Source organism: Oncorhynchus kisutch, unplaced genomic scaffold (assembly GCF_002021735.2).
Source record: "Oncorhynchus kisutch isolate 150728-3 unplaced genomic scaffold, Okis_V2 Okis06b-Okis10b_hom, whole genome shotgun sequence".
NCBI lineage: Eukaryota > Metazoa > Chordata > Actinopteri > Salmoniformes > Salmonidae > Oncorhynchus > Oncorhynchus kisutch.
In genome coordinates this window covers 11,437,893-11,459,151 of record NW_022261983.1, presented here as the reverse complement: position 1 = coordinate 11,459,151, position 21,259 = coordinate 11,437,893, and the positions used below count along the sequence as shown (strand labels likewise).

Here is a 21,259-nt window from a genome sequence, read left to right as displayed (position 1 = left end):
CCATAGCACTGCATAGCGACACACAGAACCAGCTCCACTCCATAGCACTGCATAGCTACACACAGAACCAGCTCCACTCAATAGCACTGCATAGCTACACACAGAACCAGCTCCACTCCAATAGCACTGCATAGCTAACACAGAACCAGCTCCACTCCAATAGCACTGGCATAGCGACACATAGAACCAGCTCCACTCCAATAGCACTGCATAGCTACACACAGAACCAAGCTCCACTCCAATAGCACTGCATAGCTACACACAGAACCAGCTCCACTCCAATAGCACTGCATAGCTACACACAGAACCAGCTCCACTCCAATAGCAACTGCATAGCTACACATAGAACCAGCTCCACTCCAATAGCACTGCATAGCTACACACAGAACCAGCTCCACTCCAATAGCACTGCATAGCTACACACAGAACCAGCTCCACTCCAATAGCACTGCATAGCTACACACAGAACCAGCTCCACTCCAATAGCACTGCATAGCTACACACAGAACCAGCTCCACTCCAATAGCACTGCATAGCGACACACAGAACCAGCTCCACTCCAATAGCACTGCATAGCGACACACAGAACCAGCTCCACTCCAATAGCACTGCATAGCGACACACACACAGACAGAAACTTCTCATTGCGAGGCTTTATTAACCAGGCCAATTAAATGACTGGGACACAGCCAGCCAGCCAGCCAGTCAGCCAGCCAGTCAGCCAGTCAGCCAGCCAGCAAAATCTCAGAGGATTTAACTCCTACACATCATTTAACATGAATGGCCCTCTGTCTGGAGAGCCTGGAGTTATGGAGTGAATAACCTACAGTACAGACCAGTGGATGCATCCCAAATGGCATTCCCTATGGGCCTTGGTCAAACGAAGTGCACTATGAAGGGAATAGGGTGCCAATTGGGACGTAGCCAGTGTTAATGTGATGCCACTCCTCCTGAGGGATCGTGGGTCTAACAGTGGCTGCTTAGTGACTCCTATCAGTCAAAGGGTTGGACTCTGTCCACAGACGATGCCATCGCCAGCGCACTGCACACTGCCCTATCCCATCTGGACAAGAGGAATACCTACGTAACAATGATGTTCATTCTGAACCCCGCCCTGTGCAACTGGTCCTGGACTTCCTGATGGGCCGCCCCCAAGTGGTGAAGGTAGGAAACAACAACAATGGGGCCCCACAAGGGTGTGTGTTCAGCCCCCTCCTGTACTCCCGGTTCACCCACGACTGTGTGGGCATGTACGCCTCCAACTCAATCATTAAGTTTGCAGACGACACAACAGTAGTAGGCTTGATTACCAACAATGACGAGACAGCCTACAGGGGGCCCTGGGAGTGTGGTGTCAGGAAAATAACCTCTCACTCAACGTCAACAAAACAAAAGAGATGATCGTGGACTTCAGGAAACAGCAGAGAGCACCCCCGTATCCACATCGACGGGACCGCAGTGGAGAAGGTGGAAAGTTTTAAGTTCCTCGGCGTACACATCACTGACGATCTGAAATGATCCACCCACACAGAATACATTTGTCTTCGCCCCTAAAACCCTCAGAAATCTTTACTGCCCGGTACGGCACCGCCCGCAACCACAGGGCTCTCCAGAGGGTGGTGCAGTCTGCCCAAAGCATCACCGGGGGCAAAGACCTGCCATCCAGGAAACCTACAGGACTCGATGTCACAGGAAGGCCAACAAGATCATCAAGGACATCAACCACCCAAGCCACTGCCTGTTCACCCCGCTATCATCCAGAAGGCGAGGTCAGTACAGGTGCATCAAAGCTGGGACCGAGAGACTGAAAAACAGCTTCTATCTCAAGGCCATCAGACTGTTAAACAGCCACCACTAGCCGGCTTCCACCCGGTTACTCAACCTGCAACTTAGAGGCTGCTGTCCTATAGACTTGGAATCACTGGCCACTTTAATAATGTTCACGTACTGCTTAATTGATCTTATATGTACACTACCGTTCAAAAGTTTGGGGTCACTTAGAAATGTCCTTGTTGGTACAATATATATACAAAATGGTTTTCTAATGATCAATTAGCCATTTAAAATGATAAACTTGGATTAGCTAACACAACGTGCCGTTGGAACAGAGGAGTGATGGTTGTCCCTGTCTGCCTATTTAGATATTCCATAAAAAATCAGCCGTTTCCAGCTACAAATGTCATTTTCAATATTAACAATGTCTACACTGTATTTCTGATCAATTTGACGTTATTTTAATGGACAAAGAAATGTGATTTTCTTATAAAAATAAGGACATTTCTTAGTGTATATACTGTATTCTATTCTACTATATTTTAGTCAATGCCTCTCCGACATTGCTCATCCTAATATTTATATATTTCTTAAGTCCATTCTTTTACGTTAGATGTGTGTAACATTACTGTTGTGTATTGTTAGATATTGCTCCACTGTCGGAGCTAGGAACACAGGTATTTCGCTACACCCCCAATACCATCTGCTTAAATATGGTACAATATATATACAATTTGATTTTATTTGATTTGCCCTCAGGCCAAATTACCCAAAGTGTGAATGACCACTGGCACTGCTCAGGTTATATCCATTAGCTACCCACCTCATCGTCAAAATAGTCCTCAATCATCTTCAATGATCACCCTTTTGACTGGCAGAGAAGGCTGGTTCATTTACCCCAGCACTTTTAGCTTGTAGGCACTCATAAGGGGAGGGAGGGAGGGAGGGAGGGAGGGAGGGAGGGAGGGAGGGAGGGAGGGAGGGAGGGAGGGAGGGAGGGAGGGAGGGAGGGAGGGAGGGAGGGAGGGAGGGAGGGGAGAGAGAGAGAGAGAGAGAGAGAGAGAGAGTAACCGTTAAGTGACATCACTAGTCACATCACTATTCACATCACTAAACACATCACTAGTCACATCACTAAACACATCACTAGTCACATCACTATTCACATCACTAAACACATCACTATTCACATCACTAAACACATCACTAGTCACATCACTAAACACATCACTAGTCACATCACTATTCACATCACTATTCACATCAATGTCCACATCAATGTCCACATCACTATTCACATCAATACACCTCAATATACACTAAACACATCACTATTCACATCACTATTCATAACACTATTCACATCAATGTCCACATCACTATTCACATCAATACACCTCAATATACACTAAACACATCACTATTCACATCACTACACCTCAATATACACTAAACACATCACTATTCACATCACTATTCACATCAATACACCTCAATATACACTAAACACATCACTAGTCACATCACTATTCACATCACTATTCACATCACTATTCACATCAATGCACCTCAATATACACTAAACACATCACTAGTCACATCACTATTCACATCACTATTCACATCACTATTCACATCAATGCACCTCAATATACACTAAACACATCACTATTCACATCACTATTCACATCACTATTCACATCACTATTCACATCACTATTCACATCAGTACATGAAAAGCAAAACACAATCATAGAAAACAAACATATTTTTCACTAAGAAGGTCCTCCTTTTGATGACTTACTCCAGTTACAAGTAGTTACTTACTTCAGTTACTTACTTTTTAAAATGTAACCTTTAACTAGGCAAGTCAGTTAAGAACAAATTCTTATTTACAATGACGGCCTGGGAACGGTGGGTTAACTGCCTTGTTCAGGGGTAGAATGACAGAGTTTTACCTTGTCAGCTCGGGGATTCGATCCAGCAACCTTTCGGTTACTCGCCCAACGCTCTAACCACTTACTTCAGTTACTTACTCCAGTTACTAGTAGTTACTTACTCCAGTTACTAGTAGTTACTTACTCCAGTTACTAGTAGTTACTTACTCCAGTTATTTACTTTAGTTTCTAGTAGTTACTTACTTCAGTTACTAGTAGTTACTTACTTCAGTTACTAGTAGTTACTTACTCCAGTTACTAGTAGTTACTTACTCCAGTTACTAGTAGTTACTTACTCCAGTTACTAGTAGTTACTTACTCCAGTTACTAGTAGTTACTTACTCCAGTTACTAGTAGTTACTTACTCAAGTTACTAATAGTTATTTACTTCGGTTACTAGAAGTTACTTACTTCAAATCAAATCAAATCAAATCAAATGTATTTATATAGCCCTTTGTACATCAGCTGATATCTCAAAGTGCTGTACAGAAACCCAGCCTAAAACCCCAAACAGCAAGCAATGCAGGTGTAGAAGCACGGTGGCTAGGAAAAACTCCCTAGAAAGGCCTAAACCTAGGAAGAAACCTAGAGAGGAACCAGGCTATGTGGGGTGGCCAGTCCTCTTCTGGCCGTGCCGGGTGGAGATTATAACAGAACATAGCCAAGATGTTCAAATGTTCATAAATGACCAGCATGGTCGTATAATAATAAGGCAGAACAGTTGAAACTGGAGCAGCAGCACGGCCAGGTGGACTGGGGACAGCAAGGAGTCATCATGTCAGGTAATCCTGGGGCATGGTCCTAGGGCTCAGGTCCTCCGAGAGAGAGAAAGAAAGAGAGAAGGAGAGAATTAGAGAACGCACACTTAAATTCACACAGGACACCGAATAGGACAGGAGAAGTACTCCAGATATAACAAACTGACCCTAGCCCCCCGACACAAACTACTGCAGCATAAATACTGGAGGCTGAGACAGGAGGGGTCAGGAGACACTGTGGACCCATCCGAGGACACCCCTGGACAGGGCCAAACAGGAAGGATATTACCCCACCCACTTTGCCAAAGCACAGCCCCCACATCACTAGAGGGATATCTTCAACCACCAACTTACCATCCTGAGACAGGGCCGAGTATAGCCCACAAAGATCTCCGCCATGGCACAACCCAAGGGGGGGCGCCAACCCAGACAGGATGACCACATCAGTGAATCAACCCACTCAGGTGACGCACCCCTTCCAGGGACGGCATGAGAGAGCCCCAGTAAGCCAGTGACTCAGCCCCTGTAATAGGGTTAGAGGCAGAGAATCCCAGTGGAAAGAGGGGAACCGGCCAGGCAGAGACAGCAAGGGCGGTTCGTTGCTCCAGAGCCTTTCCGTTCACCTTCCCACTCCTGGGCCAGACTACACTCAATCATATGACCCACTGAAGAGATGAGTCTTCAGTAAAGACTTAAAGGTTGAGAACGAGTTTGCGTCTCTGACATGGGTAGGCAGACCGTTCCATAAAAATGGAGCTCTATAGGAGAAAGCCCTGCCTCCAGCTGTTTGCTTAGAAATTCTAGGGACAATTAGGAGGCCTGCGTCTTGTGACCGTAGCGTACGTGTAGGTATGTACGGCAGGACCAATTCAGAGAGATTGGTAGGAGCAAGCCCATGTAATGCTTTGTAGGTTAGCAGTAAAACCTTGAAATCAGCCCTTGCTTTGACAGGAAGCCAGTGTAGAGAGGCTAGCACTGGAGTAATATGATCAAATGTTTTGGTTCTAGTCAGGATTCTAGCAGCCGTATTTAGCACCAACTGAAGTTTATTTAGTGCTTTATCCAGGTAGCCGGAAAGTAGAGCATTGCAGTAGTCTAATCTAGAAGTGACAAAAGCATGGATTAATTTTTCTGCATCATTTTTGGACAGAAAGTTTCAGATTTTTGCAATGTTACGTAGATGGAAAAAAGCTGTCCTTGAAATGGTCTTGATATGTTCTTCAAAAGAGAGATCAGGGTCCAGAGTAACGCCGAGGTCCTTCACAGTTTTATTTGAGACGACTGTACAACCATTAAGATTAATTGTCAGATTCAACAGAAGATCTCTTTGTTTCTTGGGACCTAGAACAAGCATCTCTGTTTTGTCCGAGTTTAAAAGTAGAAAGTTTGCAGCCATCCACTTCCTTATGTCTGAAACACATGCTTCTAGCAAGGGCAATTTTGGGGCTTCACCATGTTTCATTGAAATGTACAGCTGTGTGTCATCCGCATAGTAGTTAAAGTTAAGATTATTTTTTCGAATAACATCCCCAAGAGGTAAAATATATAGTGAAAACAATAGTGGTCCTAAAACGGAACCTTGAGGAACACCGAAATTTACAGTTGATTTGTCAGAGGACAAACCATTCACAGAGACAAACTGATATCTTTCCGACAGATAAGATCTAAACCAGGCCAGAACTTGTCCGTGTAGACCAATTTGGGTTTCCAATCTCGCCAAAAGAATGTGGTGATCGATGGTATCAAAAGCAGCACTAAGGTCTAGGAGCACGAGGACAGATGCAGAGCCTCGGTCCGATGCCATTAAAATGTAATTTACCACCTTCACAAGTGCTATAATGGGGTCTAAAACCAGACTGAAGCATTTCGTATGCATTGTTTGTCTTCAGGAAGGCAGTAAGTTGCTGCGCAACAGCCTTTTCTAACATTTTTGAGAGGAATGGAAGATTCGATATAGGCCGATAGTTTTTTTATATTTTCTGGATCAAGGTTTGGCTTTTTCAAGAGAGGCTTTATTATTGCCACTTTTAGTGAGTTTGGTACACATCTGGTGGATAGAGAGCCGTTTATTATGTTCAACATAGGAGGGCCAAGCACAGGAAGCAGCTCTTTCAGTAGTTTAGTTGGAATAGGGTCCAGTATGCAGCTTGAAGGTTTAGAGGCCATGATTATTTTAACATTGTGTCAAGAGATATATTACTAAAACACTTGAGCGTCTCTCCTGATCCTAGGTCCTGGGAGAGTTGTGCAGACTCAGGACAACTGAGCTTTGAAGGGATATGCAGATTTAAAGAGGAGTCCGTAATTTGCTTTCTAATAATCATAATCTTTTCCTCAAAGAAGTTCATGAATTTATCACTGCTAAAGTGAAAGTCATCCTCTCTTGGGGAATGCTGCTTTTTAGTTAGCTTTGCGACAGTATCAAAAAGGAATTTCGGATTGTTCTTATTTTCCTCAATTAAGTTAGAAAAATAGGATGATCGAGCAGCAGTAAGGGCTCTTCGGTACTGCACGGTACTGTCTTTCCAAGCTAGTCGGAAGACTTCCAGTTTGGTGTGGCGCCATTTCCGTTCCAATTTTCTGGAAGCTTGCTAAAGTATTGACTAACTTCAGTTACTAGTAGTTATTTACTTCAGTTACTAGTAGTTCCTTACTTAAGTTACTAGTAGTTACTTACTTCAGTTACTAGGAGTTACTTACTTCGTTACTTTTAGTTACTTACTTCAGTTACTAGTAGTTACTTACTTCAGTTACTAGTAGTTACTTACTTCAGTTACTAGTAGTTATTTACTTCAGTTACTAGTAGTTACTTACTTCAGTTACTAGTAGTTACTTACTTCTGTTACTAGTAGTTACTTAGCCACTACATTCTGTACGTTGACGACAAAGCCCAAACTATGTGTCCGTCACAGGAGTATGTGTCCGTCCGTCACAGGAGTATGCTATGTATGCTATGTATATGACTAATAGCTGTGCCTGGTGTTTATGTGTGTGTGTGTGTGTGCGTATTTATGTGTGTGTGTGTGTGTGTGTGTATGTTTATGTGTGTGTCCATCCGTTAGGTACCTGATCCCGTCTCTGGACCGCTCCCATGCTGGTTTCTACAGATGCATCGTCAGGAACAGAGTAGGAGCCATCATGCAGAGCAGCACTGAAGTACAAGTCGCCTGTAAGTGGCTGTCCATTGTATCTCTCTCTCTGTATCTCTCTCTGTATCTCTCTCTGTATCTCTCTCTGTATCTCTCTCTGTATCTCTCTCTGTATCTCTCTCTGTATCTCTCTCTCTCTGTATCTCTCTATGTATCTTTCTTTGTATCTCTCACTGTATCTCTCTCTCTGTATCTCGCTCTCTGTATCTCTCTCTCTGTATCTCTCTCTCTGTATCTCTCTCTGTATCTCTCTCTCTGTATCTCTCTCTCTGTATCTCGCTCTCTGTATCTCTCTCTCTGTATCTCTCTCTGTATCTTTCTTTGTATCTCTCACTGTATCTCTCTCTCTGTATCTCGCTCTCTGTATCTCTCTCTCTGTATCTCTCTCTGTATCTTGCTCTGTGTATCTCTCTCTGCATCTCTCTCTGTATCTTTCTCTCTGTATATCTCTCTGTATATCTTTCTGTATCTCTCTCTGTATCTCTCTCTGTATCTCTCTCTCTGTATCAATTCAATTCAATTCAATTCAAGGGCTTTATTGGCATGGGAAACATGTGTTAACATTGCCAAAGCAAGTGAGGTAGACAACATACAAAGTGAATATATAAAGTGAAAAACAACAAAAATTAACAGTAAACATTACACATACAGAAGTTTCTAAACAGTAAAGAAATTACAAATGTCATATTATATATATATACAGTGTTCTAACAATGTACAATGGCTAAAGTACTCTCTCTGTATCTCTCTCTGTATCTCTCTCTGTATCTCTCTCTGTATCTCTCTCTGTATCTCTCTCTGTATCTTTCTCTGTATCTCTCTCTGTATCTCTCTCTGTATCTCTCTCTGTATCTCTCTCTCTGTATCTCTCTCTGTATCTCTCTCTCTGTATCTTTCTCTGTATCTCTCTCTGTATCTCTCTCTGTATCTCTCTCTCTGTATCTCTCTCTGTATCTCTCTCTGTATCTCTCTCTGTATCTCTCTCTCTGTATCTCTCTCTGTATCTCTCTCTCTGTATCTCTCTCTGTATCTCTCTCTCTGTATCTCTCTCTCTGTATCTCTCTCGTATCTCTCTCTCTGTATCTCTCTCTCTGTATCTCTCTCTCTGTATCTCTCTCTCTGTATCTCTCTCTCTGTATCTCTCTCTGTATCTCTCTCTCTGTATCTCTCTCTGTATCTCTCTCTCTGTATCTCTCTCTGTATCTTTCTCTGTATCTCTCTCTGTATCTCTCTCTGTATCTCTCTCTGTATCTCTCTCTGTATCTCTCTCTCTGTATCTCTCTCTCTGTATCTCTCTCTGTATCTCTCTCTGTATCTCTCTCTCTGTATCTCTCTCTGTATCTCTCTCTGTATCTCTCTCTCTGTATCTCTCCCTTTATATATATATATTTTCCTTAAGGTTTTCCTTCCTTATTTATTTCTCACTTTATTTCCTGATGTCTTTCTATCGCTCTCTCCCACTTTCCTTTTCTGTTTCCACCACCCCCACCTCTCCCTCCCTCCCCCTCTCCCCTTCCCCCTCTCCCCCTCTACCTCCCTCCCCCTCTCCCCCTCCCCCTCTCCCTACCTCCCTCCCCCTCTCCCTCCCTCCCCTCCCTCCATCCCCCTCTCCCCCTCTCCCCTCCCTCCATCCCCCTCTCCCCCTCCCCTCCCCCTCTCCCTACCTACCTCCCTCCCCCTCTCCCTCCCTCCCCCCTCTCCCCCTTCCCCCCTCCCCCTCCCTCCCTCCCCCTACCCTTCTCCCCCTCCCCCTCCCTACCTCCCGCTCTCCCTACCTCCCTCTCTCCCCCTCCCTACCTCCCCCTCTCCCTCCCTCCCCCTTTCCCCCTCCATAACTCCCCCTCTCCCTCCCGCACCCTTTCCCCCTCCATAACTCCCCCTCTCCCTACCTCCCTCTCTCCCCCTCCCCCCTCTCCCCCTCCCCCTCTCCCTCCCTCCCCCTCTCCCTCCCTCCCCCTCTCCCCCTCTCCCTCCCTCCCCCTCCCTACCTACCCCTCTCCCTACCTCCCTCTCTCCCCCTCCCCCAGATATGGGTGATTTTGTGGAGGGGGAGCGTTCCCAGACTGTGTCCCAGGGAGAGGCTGCTCTGATCCAGGCTCCACGCATCCACAGCTTCCCACGACCACAGATTACCTGGTTCAGGGACGGACGCAAGATACCCGCCAGCAGCCGCATGTAAATTCAGCTAACGTTATGTTGTGTGAGCGGGCTGGGAGGGATGGGGTGGAGGGCAGGTCATTTATGTGTGTAGTGGGGGTCAGGGGGTTGTGTGTGTAGTGGGGGTCTGGGGGGTTGTGTGTGTAGTGGGGGGCAGGTCATTTATGTGTGTAGTGGGGGTCGGGGGGTTGTGTGTGTAGTGGGGGTCGGAGGTTGTGTGTGTAGTGGGGGGCAGGTCATTTATGTGTGTAGTGGGGGTCAGGGGGTTGTGTGTGTAGTGGGGGTCTGGGGGGTTGTGTGTGTAGTGGGGGGCAGGTCATTTATGTGTGTAGTGGGGGTCGGGGGGTTATGTGTGTAGTGGGGGTCTGTGGGTTGTGTGTGTAGTGGGGGTCGGGGGGTTGTGTGTGTAGTGGGGGTCGGGGGGTTGTGTGTGTAGTGGGGGTCGGGGGGTTGTGTGTGTAGTGGGGGGCAGGTCATTTATGTGTGTAGTGGGGGTTGGGGGGTTGTGTGTGTAGTGGGGGTTGGGGGGTTGTGTTGTAGTGGGGGTTATGGGGTTGTGTGTGTAGTGGGGGTCGGGGGGTTGTGTGTGTAGTGGGGGTCGGGGGGTTGTGTGTGTAGTGGGGGTTGGGGGGTTGTGTGTGTAGTGGGGGTCGGGGGTTTGTGTGTGTAGTGGGGGTTGGGGGGTTGTGTGTGTAGTGGGGGTCGGGGGGTTGTGTGTGTAGTGGGGGTTGGGGGGTTGTGTGTGTACGTACTGTTTACTATAGCAGTTTAAACCCCCTTTTTCCCTCTTTGTATGTGAACCCTGGTCTGACGTAGAGCTGTGTGTGTGTCTGAACACTGTACTGCAGAAGCAATATCCTTCCCTTTCCACTGGAGAGCTGCTGTGGGGCAGCTTTAGGACAGGTTCAATATCTACGATGGTTTATCAATTACTGATGAACCTACATACGGCTGTCTGATACTCAGTGTTCCCACTGATCAGGGCTGTTCTTATTCAGGCTGTACGGTATTGTGTGTGTGTGTGTGTGTGGATTCTGCAGAGCAGGCATGCAGGGATGATTGAAGGATAGAGAGATACAGGCAGAGAGGCAGGATGTGCTTGTTTGTGTGTGTGTGTGTGTGTGTGTGTGTGTGTGTGTGTGTGTGTGTGTGTGTGTGTGTGTGTGTGTGTGTGTGTGTGTGTGTGTGTGTTGAAAGGCAGAGAGAGCAGCAGGCATCAGAGGCAACAATTAGACCTGATGGACATAAACCCTCTATTTATGACCTGCTCTGACTGACAGTATAGAACTGTGTATAGGACTGTGTGACAGACAGACAGACAGACAGACAGACAGGACAGACAGACAGACAGACAGACAGACAGACAGACAGACAGACAGACAGACAGACAGACAGACAGACAGACAGACAGACAGACAGACAGACAGACAGACAGACAGACAGACAGACAGACAGACAGACAGACAGACAGACAGACAGACAGATGGATAGACAGATAGATAGATAGATAGATAGATAGATAGATAGATAGATAGACAGACAGATGGATAGACGGATAGACAGACAGATAGACAGATAGATAGATAGACAGATATATAGATAGATAGATAGATAGACAGTAGCTGCTTTCTTTAATACTTCAGTCTTATTGAGAGTAATGGACTGCATCAGAGACAGATGGGAGAGATTTCTCACAATCCACCTCTTGTTTAATCATCAATCATTTATCTCCATGGTCCAGCAGCATGTCAAACTGACGTGAAGACTTCAGACATTTACACACAGTGATATTCCCCCTACGCCTCCTCAAGCAGAGGGAGAGGTGGGTTCACTACCTAGTCTACACAGCATGTCGAGAAACTCCTAAGTGAGACCAGGGGTGCATTCCAATGGGCTCTGGTCAAAAGTAGGGAACCATATAGAGTGCCATTTGGGACACAGACCAGTGGAGGTGGAGTGCAACATGTTCAGTAGAGATAGAGACTAACGAGATGGTGGAATGAAACATGTTCAGTAGAGATAGAGACTAACGAGATGGTGGAATGGAACATGTTCAGTAGAGATAGAGACTAACGAGATGGTGGAATGAAACATGTTCAGTAGAGATAGAGACTACCGAGATGGTGGAATGGACAGTGGAGGTGGAGTGCAACATGTTCAGTAGAGATAGAGACTAACGAGATGGTGGAATGGAACATGTTCAGTAGAGATAGAGACTACCGAGATGGTGGAATGGACAGTGGAGGTGGAGTGCAACATGTTCAGTAGAGATAGAGACTACCGAGATGGTGGAATGGACAGTGGAGGTGGAGTGCAACATGTTCAGTAGAGATAGAGACTAACGAGATGGTGGAATGGAACATGTTCAGTAGAGATAGAGACTAACGAGATGGTGGAATGGACAGTGGAGTGGTGGAGTGCAGGTTATTCAGTAGAGATAGAGACTAACGAGATGATGGAATGGACAGTGGAGTGGTGCAGGTTATTCAGTAGAGATAGAGACTAACGAGATGGTGGAATGGACAGTGGAGTGGTGCAGGTTATTCAGTAGAGATAGAGACTAACGAGATGGTGGAATGGACAGTGGAGTGGTGCAGGTTATTCAGTAGAGATAGAGAAAAACGAGATGGTGGAATGGACAGTGGAGTGGTGCAGGTTATTCAGTAGAGATAGAGACTAACGAGATGGTGGAATGGACAGTGGAGTGGTGGAGTGCAGGTTATTCAGTAGAGATAGAGACTAACGAGATGGTGGAATGGACAGTGGAGTGGTGCAGGTTATTCAGTAGAGATAGAGACTAACGAGATGGTGGAATGGACAGTGGAGTGGTGCAGGTTATTCAGTAGAGATAGAGACAAACGAGATGGTGGAATGGACAGTGGAGTGGTGCAGGTTATTCAGTAGAGATAGAGACTAACGAGATGGTGGAATGGACAGTGGAGTGGTGCAGGTTATTCAGTAGAGATAGAGAAAAACGAGATGGTGGAATGGACAGTGGAGTGGTGCAGGTTATTCAGTAGAGATAGAGACTAACGAGATGGTGGAATGGACAGTGGAGTGGTGGAGTGCAGGTTATTCAGTAGAGATAGAGACTAACGAGATGATGGAATGGACAGTGGAGTGGTGCAGGTTATTCAGTAGAGATAGAGACTAACGAGATGGTGGAATGGACAGTGGAGTGGTGCAGGTTATTCAGTAGAGATAGAGACTAACGAGATGGTGGAATGGACAGTGGAGTGGTGCAGGTTATTCAGTAGAGATAGAGACTAACGAGATGGTGGAATGGACAGTGGAGTGGTGCAGGTTATTCAGTAGAGATAGAGACTAACGAGATGGTGGAATGGACAGTGGGGTGGTGCAGGTTATTCAGTAGAGATAGAGACTAACGAGATGGTGGAATGGACAGTGGAGGTGCAGTGCAACATGTTCAGTAGAGATAGAGACTAACGAGATGGTGGAATGAAACATGTTCAGTAGAGATAGAGACTAACGAGATGGTGGAATGGACAGTGGAGGTGGAGTGCAACATGTTCAGTAGAGATAGAGACTAACGAGATGGTGGAATGAAACATGTTCAGTAGAGATAGAGACTAACGAGATGGTGGAATGAAACATGTTCAGTAGAGATAGAGACTAACGAGATGGTGGAATGGACAGTGGAGTGGTGGAGTGCAACATGTTCAGTAGAGATAGAGACTAACGAGATGGTGGAATGAAACATGTTCAGTAGAGATAGAGACTAACGAGATGGTGGAATGGACAGTGGAGTTGTGGAGTGCAGGTTATTCAGTAGAGATAGAGACTAATGAGATAGTGGAATGGACAGTGGAGTGGTGCAGGTTATTCAGTGTTAATTCTACTTCTCACCATTCTGTTATGTGTTTGGCTGTTTGTCTCAGTCTGGACGGAGAGATTTCCCTTCATAGATCTCTAATATGTTCATTAGACATGTCAGTCTAGGTAACAGCACAACATCCCTTAGTCATGCTAGATCCTGTTAGGTAACAACAGTACCTCCTGTCGTCATGCTAGAGCCTGTTAGGTAACAACAGCACCTCTTGCAGCCATCAGTGTAAGGTTTAAATTAGTTAGTAATGTTAGTTTATGACAGTGAAAGGCAAATCAAATCAATTTGTATTGGTCACATACACGCGTTTAACAGATGTTATTGCAGATGTAGCGAAGTGCTTGTGCTTCTAGTTCTGACAGTGCAGCAATATTTAACAGCTAATATCTAACAATTCCACAACATATACCCAATACACACACATCTAAGTAAAGGAATGGAATATTTGGACGAGCAATGCCAGAGCAGCATAGACTGAGATACAGTAGAATAGAGTAGAAAACAGTATAGACACATGAGATGGGTAATGTAAGATATGTAGACATTATTAAAGTGACTAGTGTTCCATTTATAAAGTGGCCAATGAATTAAAATCTGTGTATATAGGCAGCAGCCTCTCTGTGTTAGTGGTGGCTGTTTATCAGTCTGATGGCCTTGAGATAGAAGTTGGTTTTCAGTCTTTTGGTCCCTGCTTTGATGCACCTGTACTGACCTCGCCTTCTGGATGATAGCGAGGTGAACAGGCCGTGGGTCAGGTGATTGTTGTCCTTGATTATCTTTTTGGCATTCCTGTGACGTCGGGTGCTGTAGGTGTCCTGGAAGCCAGATAGTTTGCCCCGGTGATGCGTTGGGCAGATCACACCACCCTCTGGAGAGCCCTGCGTTTGTGGGTGGTGCAGTTGCCGTACCAGGCGGTGATACAGCCTGACAGGATGCTCTCAATTGTGCATCTGTAGAAGTTCGTGAGGGTTTTAGGTGACAAGCCACATTTCTTCAGCCTCCTGAGGTTGAAGAGGCGCTGTTGCACCTTCGTCCCTGGTTGGACCATTTCAGTTTGTCAGTGATGTGTACGCCGAGGAACTTAAATCTTTCCACCTTCTCCACTGCGGTTCCATCGATGTGAATAGGGGGCTGCTCCCTCTGCTGTTTCCTGAAGCCCACAATCATCTCCTTTGTTTGTTTGACATTTCGTGAGAGGTTGTTTTTGTTGCACCACACTCCCAGAGTCTCGTCATCGCCTCCAACTGAAACTTGAGGATTGAGTTGGAGGTGTGCTTGGCCACGCCGTCATGGAGTACAGGAGGGGGCTGAGCACGCACCCTTGTGGGGCACCTGTGTTTAGGATCAGCGAAGTGGAGGTGTTGTTTCCTACCTTCACCACCTGGGGGGCAGCCCGTCAGGAAGTCCAGGACCCAGTTGCACAGGGTGGGGTTCAGACCCAGCTTAATGATGAGCTTGGAGGGTACTATGGTGTTAAATGCTGAGCTATGGTCAATGAACAGCATTCTTACATAGGTATTCCTCTTGTCCAGATGGGCAGGGTGATTGGTGTCTGTACTGTAGGGGTCAGTTAGTAATGTCAGTTTATGGCAGTGAAAGGCAGGGTGATTGGTGTCTGTACTGTAGGGGTCAGTTAGTAATGTCAGTTTATGACAGTGAAAGGCAGGGTGATTGGTGTCTGTACTGTAGGGGTCAGTTAGTAATGTCAGTTTATGACAGTGAGAGGCAGGGTGATTGGTGTCTGTACTGTAGGGGTCAGTTAGTAATGTCAGTTTATGACAGTGAAAGGCAGGGTGATTGGTGTCTGTACTGTAGGAGTCAGTTAGTAATGTCAGTTTATGACAGTGAGAGACAGGGTGATTGGTGTCTGTACTGTAGGAGTCAGTTAGTAATGTCAGTTTATGACAGTGAGAGGCAGGGTGATTGGTGTCTGTACTGTAGGGGTCAGTTAGTAATGTCAGTTTATGACAGTGAGAGGCAGGGTGATTGGTGTCTGTATTGTAGGGGTCAGTTAGTAATGTCAGTTTATGACAGTGAGAGGCAGGGTGATTGGTGTCTGTACTGTAGGAGTCAGTTAGTAATGTCAGTTTATGACAGTGAGAGGCAGGGTGATTGGCGTCTGTACTGTAGGAGTCAGTTAGTAATGTCAGTTTATGACAGTGAGAGGCAGGGTGATTGGTGTCTGTACTGTAGGAGTCAGTTAGTAATGTCAGTTTATGACAGTGAGAGGCAGGGTGATTGGTGTCTGTACTGTAGGAGTCAGTTAGTAATGTCAGTTTATGACAGTGAGAGGCAGGGTGATTGGTGTCTGTACTGTAGTGGTCAGTTAGTAATGTCAGTTTATGACAGTGAGAGGCAGGGTGATTGGTGTCTGTACTGTAGTGGTCAGTTAGTAATGTCAGTTTATGACAGTGAGAGGCAGGGTGATTGGTGTCTGTACTGTAGTGGTCAGTTAGTAATGTCAGTTTATGACAGTGAGAGGCAGGGTGATTGGTGTCTGTATTGTAGGGGTCAGTTAGTAATGTCAGTTTATGACAGTGAGAGGCAGGGTGATTGGTGTCTGTACTGTAGGGGTCAGTTAGTAATGTCAGTTTATGACAGTGAGAGGCAGGGTGATTGGTGTCTGTATTGTAGGGGTCAGTTAGTAATGTCAGTTTATGACAGTGAGAGGCAGGGTGATTGGTGTCTGTACTGTAGGGGTCAGTTAGTAATGTCAGTTTATGACAGTGAGAGGCAGGGTGATTGGTGTCTGTATTGTAGGGGTCAGTTAGTAATGTCAGTTTATGACAGTGAGAGGCAGGGTGATTGGTGTCTGTATTGTAGGGGTCAGTTAGTAATGTCAGTTTATGACAGTGAGAGGCAGGGTGATTGGTGTCTGTATTGTAGGGGTCAGTTAGTAATGTCAGTTTATGACAGTGAGAGGCAGGGTGATTGGTGTCTGTACTGTAGTGGTCAGTTAGTAATGTCAGTTTATGACAGTGAGAGGCAGGGTGATTGGTGTCTGTACTGTAGTGGTCAGTTAGTAATGTCAGTTTATGACAGTGAGAGGCAGGGTGATTGGTGTCTGTATTGTAGGGGTCAGTTAGTAATGTCAGTTTATGACAGTGAGAGGCAGGGTGATTGGTGTCTGTATTGTAGGGGTCAGTTAGTAATGTCCGTTTATGACAGTGAGAGGCAGGGTGATTGGTGTCTGTACTGTAGGGGTCAGTTAGTAATGTCAGTTTATGACAGTGAGAGGCAGGGTGATTGGTGTCTGTATTGTAGGGGTCAGTTAGTAATGTCAGTTTATGACAGTGAGAGGCAGGGTGATTGGTGTCTGTACTGTAGGGGTCAGTTAGTAATGTCAGTTTATGACAGTGAGAGGCAGGGTGATTGGTGTCTGTACTGTAGGGGTCAGTTAGTAATGTCAGTTTATGGCAGTGAGAGGCAGGGTGATTGGTGTCTGTATTGTAGGGGTCAGTTAGTAATGTCAGTTTATGACAGTGAGAGGCAGGGTGATTGGTGTCTGTACTGTAGTGGTCAGTTAGTAATGTCAGTTTATGACAGTGAGAGGCAGGGTGATTGGTGTCTGTATTGTAGGGGTCAGTTAGTAATGTCAGTTTATGACAGTGAGAGGCAGGGTGATTGGTGTCTGTACTGTAGGGGTCAGTTAGTAATGTCAGTTTATGACAGTGAGAGGCAGGGTGATTGGTGTCTGTACTGTAGTGGTCAGTTAGTAATGTCAGTTTATGACAGTGAGAGGCAGGGTGATTGGTGTCTGTACTGTAGTGGTCAGTTAGTAATGTCAGTTTATGACAGTGAGAGGCAGGGTGATTGGTGTCTGTATTGTAGGGGTCAGTTAGTAATGTCAGTTTATGACCGTGAGAGGCAGGGTGATTGGTGTCTGTACTGTAGGGGTCAGTTAGTAATGTCAGTTTATGACAGTGAGAGGCAGGGTGATTGGTGTCTGTACTGTAGGGGTCAGTTAGTAATGTCAGTTTATGACAGTGAGAGGCAGGGTGATTGGTGTCTGTATTGTAGGGGTCAGTTAGTAATGTCAGTTTATGACAGTGAGAGGCAGGGTGATTGGTGTCTGTACTGTAGGGGTCAGTTAGTAATGTCAGTTTATGACAGTGAGAGGCAGGGTGATTGGTGTCTGTATTGTAGGGGTCAGTTAGTAATGTCAGTTTATGACAGTGAGAGGCAGGGTGATTGGTGTCTGTACTGTAGGGGTTAGTTAGTAATGTCAGTTTATGACAGTGAGAGGCAGGGTGATTGGTGTCTGTACTGTAGGAGTCAGTTAGTAATGTCAGTTTATGACAGTGAGAGGCAGGGTGATTGGTGTCTGTATTGTAGGGGTCAGTTAGTAATGTCAGTTTATGACAGTGAGAGTCAGGGTGATTGGTGTCTGTACTGTAGGGGTCAGTTAGTAATGTCAGTTTATGACAGTGAGAGGCAGGGTGATTGGTGTCTGTATTGTAGGGGTCAGTTAGTAATGTCAGTTTATGACAGTGAGAGGCAGGGTGATTGGTGTCTGTACTGTAGGAGTCAGTTAGTAATGTCAGTTTATGACAGTGAGAGGCAGGGTGATTGGTGTCTGTACTGTATGGTCAGTTAGTAATGTCAGTTTATGACAGTGAGAGGCAGGGTGATTGGTGTCTGTACTGTAGGGGTCAGTTAGTAATGTCAGTTTATGACAGTGAGAGGCAGGGTGATTGGTGTCTGTACTGTAGGGGTCAGTTAGTAATGTCAGTTTATGACAGTGAGAGGCAGGGTGATTGGTGTCTGTATTGTAGGGGTCAATTAGTAATGTCAGTTTATGACAGTGAAACGCAGGGTGATTGGTGTCTGTACTGTAGGGGTCAGTTAGTAATGTCAGTTTATGACAGTGAGAGACAGGGTGATTGATGATGTTCGAAAACATTAATTAGCACCAAAGTAGACTTCATGCAAGACTACTAATCCCTACAAGCTCCTGCATGTCATCTCTGACTGACACCTTTGCTGACAGGTTTTGTGTCAATTTAAAACTTGTATAAGACAGTTCACAGCATGGCCAATTTATTCATTGCAACATTTTGCTAACATTAGACAGTTAATCCAGAGATTCTTACCTTTGTCTCGATTCGTCAGTCTGGTCCAGATCATCATGGCCTTTGTTGATCTTTATGATAGCCACATTAGCAGCTAATTAGCATTTCATTTTTGGTGGGTAAATACAGGCAAATGTATTGATAAGTCACCTTGTCCAAGAAATATTTCCATGGTTATCAAAAGCCATGCCAGAGTTAGTCTAAATGAAATACAGCCCTTATTTTAAGTGTTTCTAAAAATCTCCTGTAGGAAAAAATGTTGTGGTGAAAAACGATTGGACAGTGAAAGGCTGACAGTAGTCAACCTGGGCTGTAGTAGACAGTAAATCAAATCAAATCAAATGTATTTTTTTATTTTTCAAATCAAATCAAATGTATTTATATAGCCCTTCGTACATCAGCTGATATCTCAAAGTGCTGTACAGAAACCCAGCCTAAAACCCCAAACAGCAAGCAATGCAGGTGTAGAAGCACGGTGGCTAGGAAAAACTCCCTAGAAAGGCCAAAACCTAGGAAGAAACCTAGATAGGAACCAGGCTATGTGGGGTGGCCAGTCCTCTTCTGGCTGTGCCGGGTGGAGATTATAACAGAACATGGCCAAGATGTTCAAATGTTCATAAATGACCAGCATGGTCGAATAATAATAAGGCAGAACAGTTGAAACTGGAGCAGCAGCACAGTCAGGTGGAAGTTGAAACTGGAGCAGCAGCATGGCCAGGTGGACTGGGGACAGCAAGGAGTCATCATGTCAGGTAGTCCTGGGGCATGGTCCTAGGGCTCAGGTCAGTTGAAACTGGAACAGCAGCATGGCCAGGTGGACTGGGGACAGCAAGGAGTCATCATGTCAGGTAGTCCTGGGGCATGGTCCTAGGGCTCAGGTCCTCCGAGAGAGAGAAAGAAAGAGAGAATTAGAGAACGCACACTTAGATTCACACAGGACACCGAATAGGACAGGAGAAGTACTCCAGATATAACAAACTGACCCCAGCCCCCCGACACATAAACTACTGCAGCATAAATACTGGAGGCTGAGACAGGAGGGGTCAGGAGACACTGTGGCCCATCGGAGGACACCCCCGGACAGGGCCAAACAGGAAGGATATAACCCCACCCACTTTGCCAAAGCACAGCCCCCACACCACTAGAGGGATATCTTCAACCACCAACTTACCATCCTGAGACAAGGCTGAGTATAGCCCACAAAGACCTCCGCCATGGCACAGCCCAAGGGGGGCTGTAATGACTGTAGTCAACCTGGGCTGTAGTAGACAGTAATGACTGTAGTCAACCTGGGCTGTAGTAGACAGTAATGACTGTAGTCAACCTGGGCTGTAGTAGACAGTAATGACTGTAGTCAACCTGGGCTGTAGTAGACAGTAATGACAGTAGTCAACCTGGGCTGTAGTAGACAGTAATAACAGTAGTCAACCTGGGCTGTAGTAGACAGTAATGACTGTAGTCAACCTGGGCTGTAGTAGACAGTAATGACAGTAGTCAACCTGGGCTGTAGTAGACAGTAATGACTGTAGTCAACCTGGGCTGTAGTAGACAGTAATGACAGTAGTCAACCTGGGCTGTAGTAGACAGTAATGACTGTAGTCAACCTGGACTGTAGTAGAAAGTAATGACTGGGCTGTAGTAGACAATAATGACAGTAGTCAACCTGGGCTGTAGTAGACAGTAATGACAGTAGTCAACCTGGGCTGTAGTAGACAGTAATGACTGTAGTCAACCTGGGCTGTAGTAGACAGTAATGACTGTAGTCAACCTGGGTTGTAGTAGACAGTAATGACTGTAGTCAACCTGGGCTGTAGTAGACAGTAATGATAGTAGTCAACCTGGGCTGTAGTAGACAGTAATGACAGTAGTGAACCTGGGCTGTAGTAGACAGTAATGACAGTAGTCAACCTGGGCTGTAGTAGACAGTAATGACCAGGCTGTAGTAGACAGTAATGACCAGGCTGTAGTAGACAGTAATGACTGGGCTGTAGTAGACAGTAATGACTGGGCTGTAGTAGACAGTAATGACCAGGCTGTAGTAGACAGTAATGACCAGGCTGTAGTAGACAGTAATGACTGGGCTGTAGTAGACAGTAATGACTGGGCTGTAGTAGACAGTAATTACTGGGCTGCAGTAGACAGTAATGACTGGGCTGTAGTAGACAGTAATGACTGGGCTGTAGTAGACAGTAATGACCAGGCTGTAGTAGACAGTAATGACCAGGCTGTAGTAGACAGTAATGACTGGGCTGTAGTAGACAGTAATGACCAGGCTGTAGTAGACAGTAATGACCAGGCTGTAGTAGACAGTAATGACTAGGCTGTAGTAGACAGTAATGACTGGGCTGTAGTATTAGTTGATATTTGTAATACATTCACAGCATAGTTGAGACACACAAACACACACACTGATTGTTAGTGGGTATATGTGATGTGTGTATATATATATACATACAAACAAATTACACACATCGGGACACACACACGCACGCACACACACACACACACACACACACACACACACACACACACACACACACACACACACACACACACACACACACAC

The 21,259-nt window shown here is 45.6% G+C and overlaps 1 protein-coding gene across 1 annotated transcript in view; it reads left to right on the top strand.

Annotated features, from left to right (window-relative positions):
* LOC109886419 (protein sidekick-2-like) overlaps window positions 1-21,259 on the top strand; it is a 192,703-nt gene that overhangs the window by 137,228 nt on the left and 34,216 nt on the right. Inside the window, exons 3-4 of the mRNA XM_031813746.1 lie at window positions 7,531-7,637; window positions 9,645-9,792. Coding sequence (XP_031669606.1) covers window positions 7,531-7,637; window positions 9,645-9,792 — 255 coding nt within the window. The remainder of the gene's footprint in view (window positions 1-7,530; window positions 7,638-9,644; window positions 9,793-21,259) is intronic.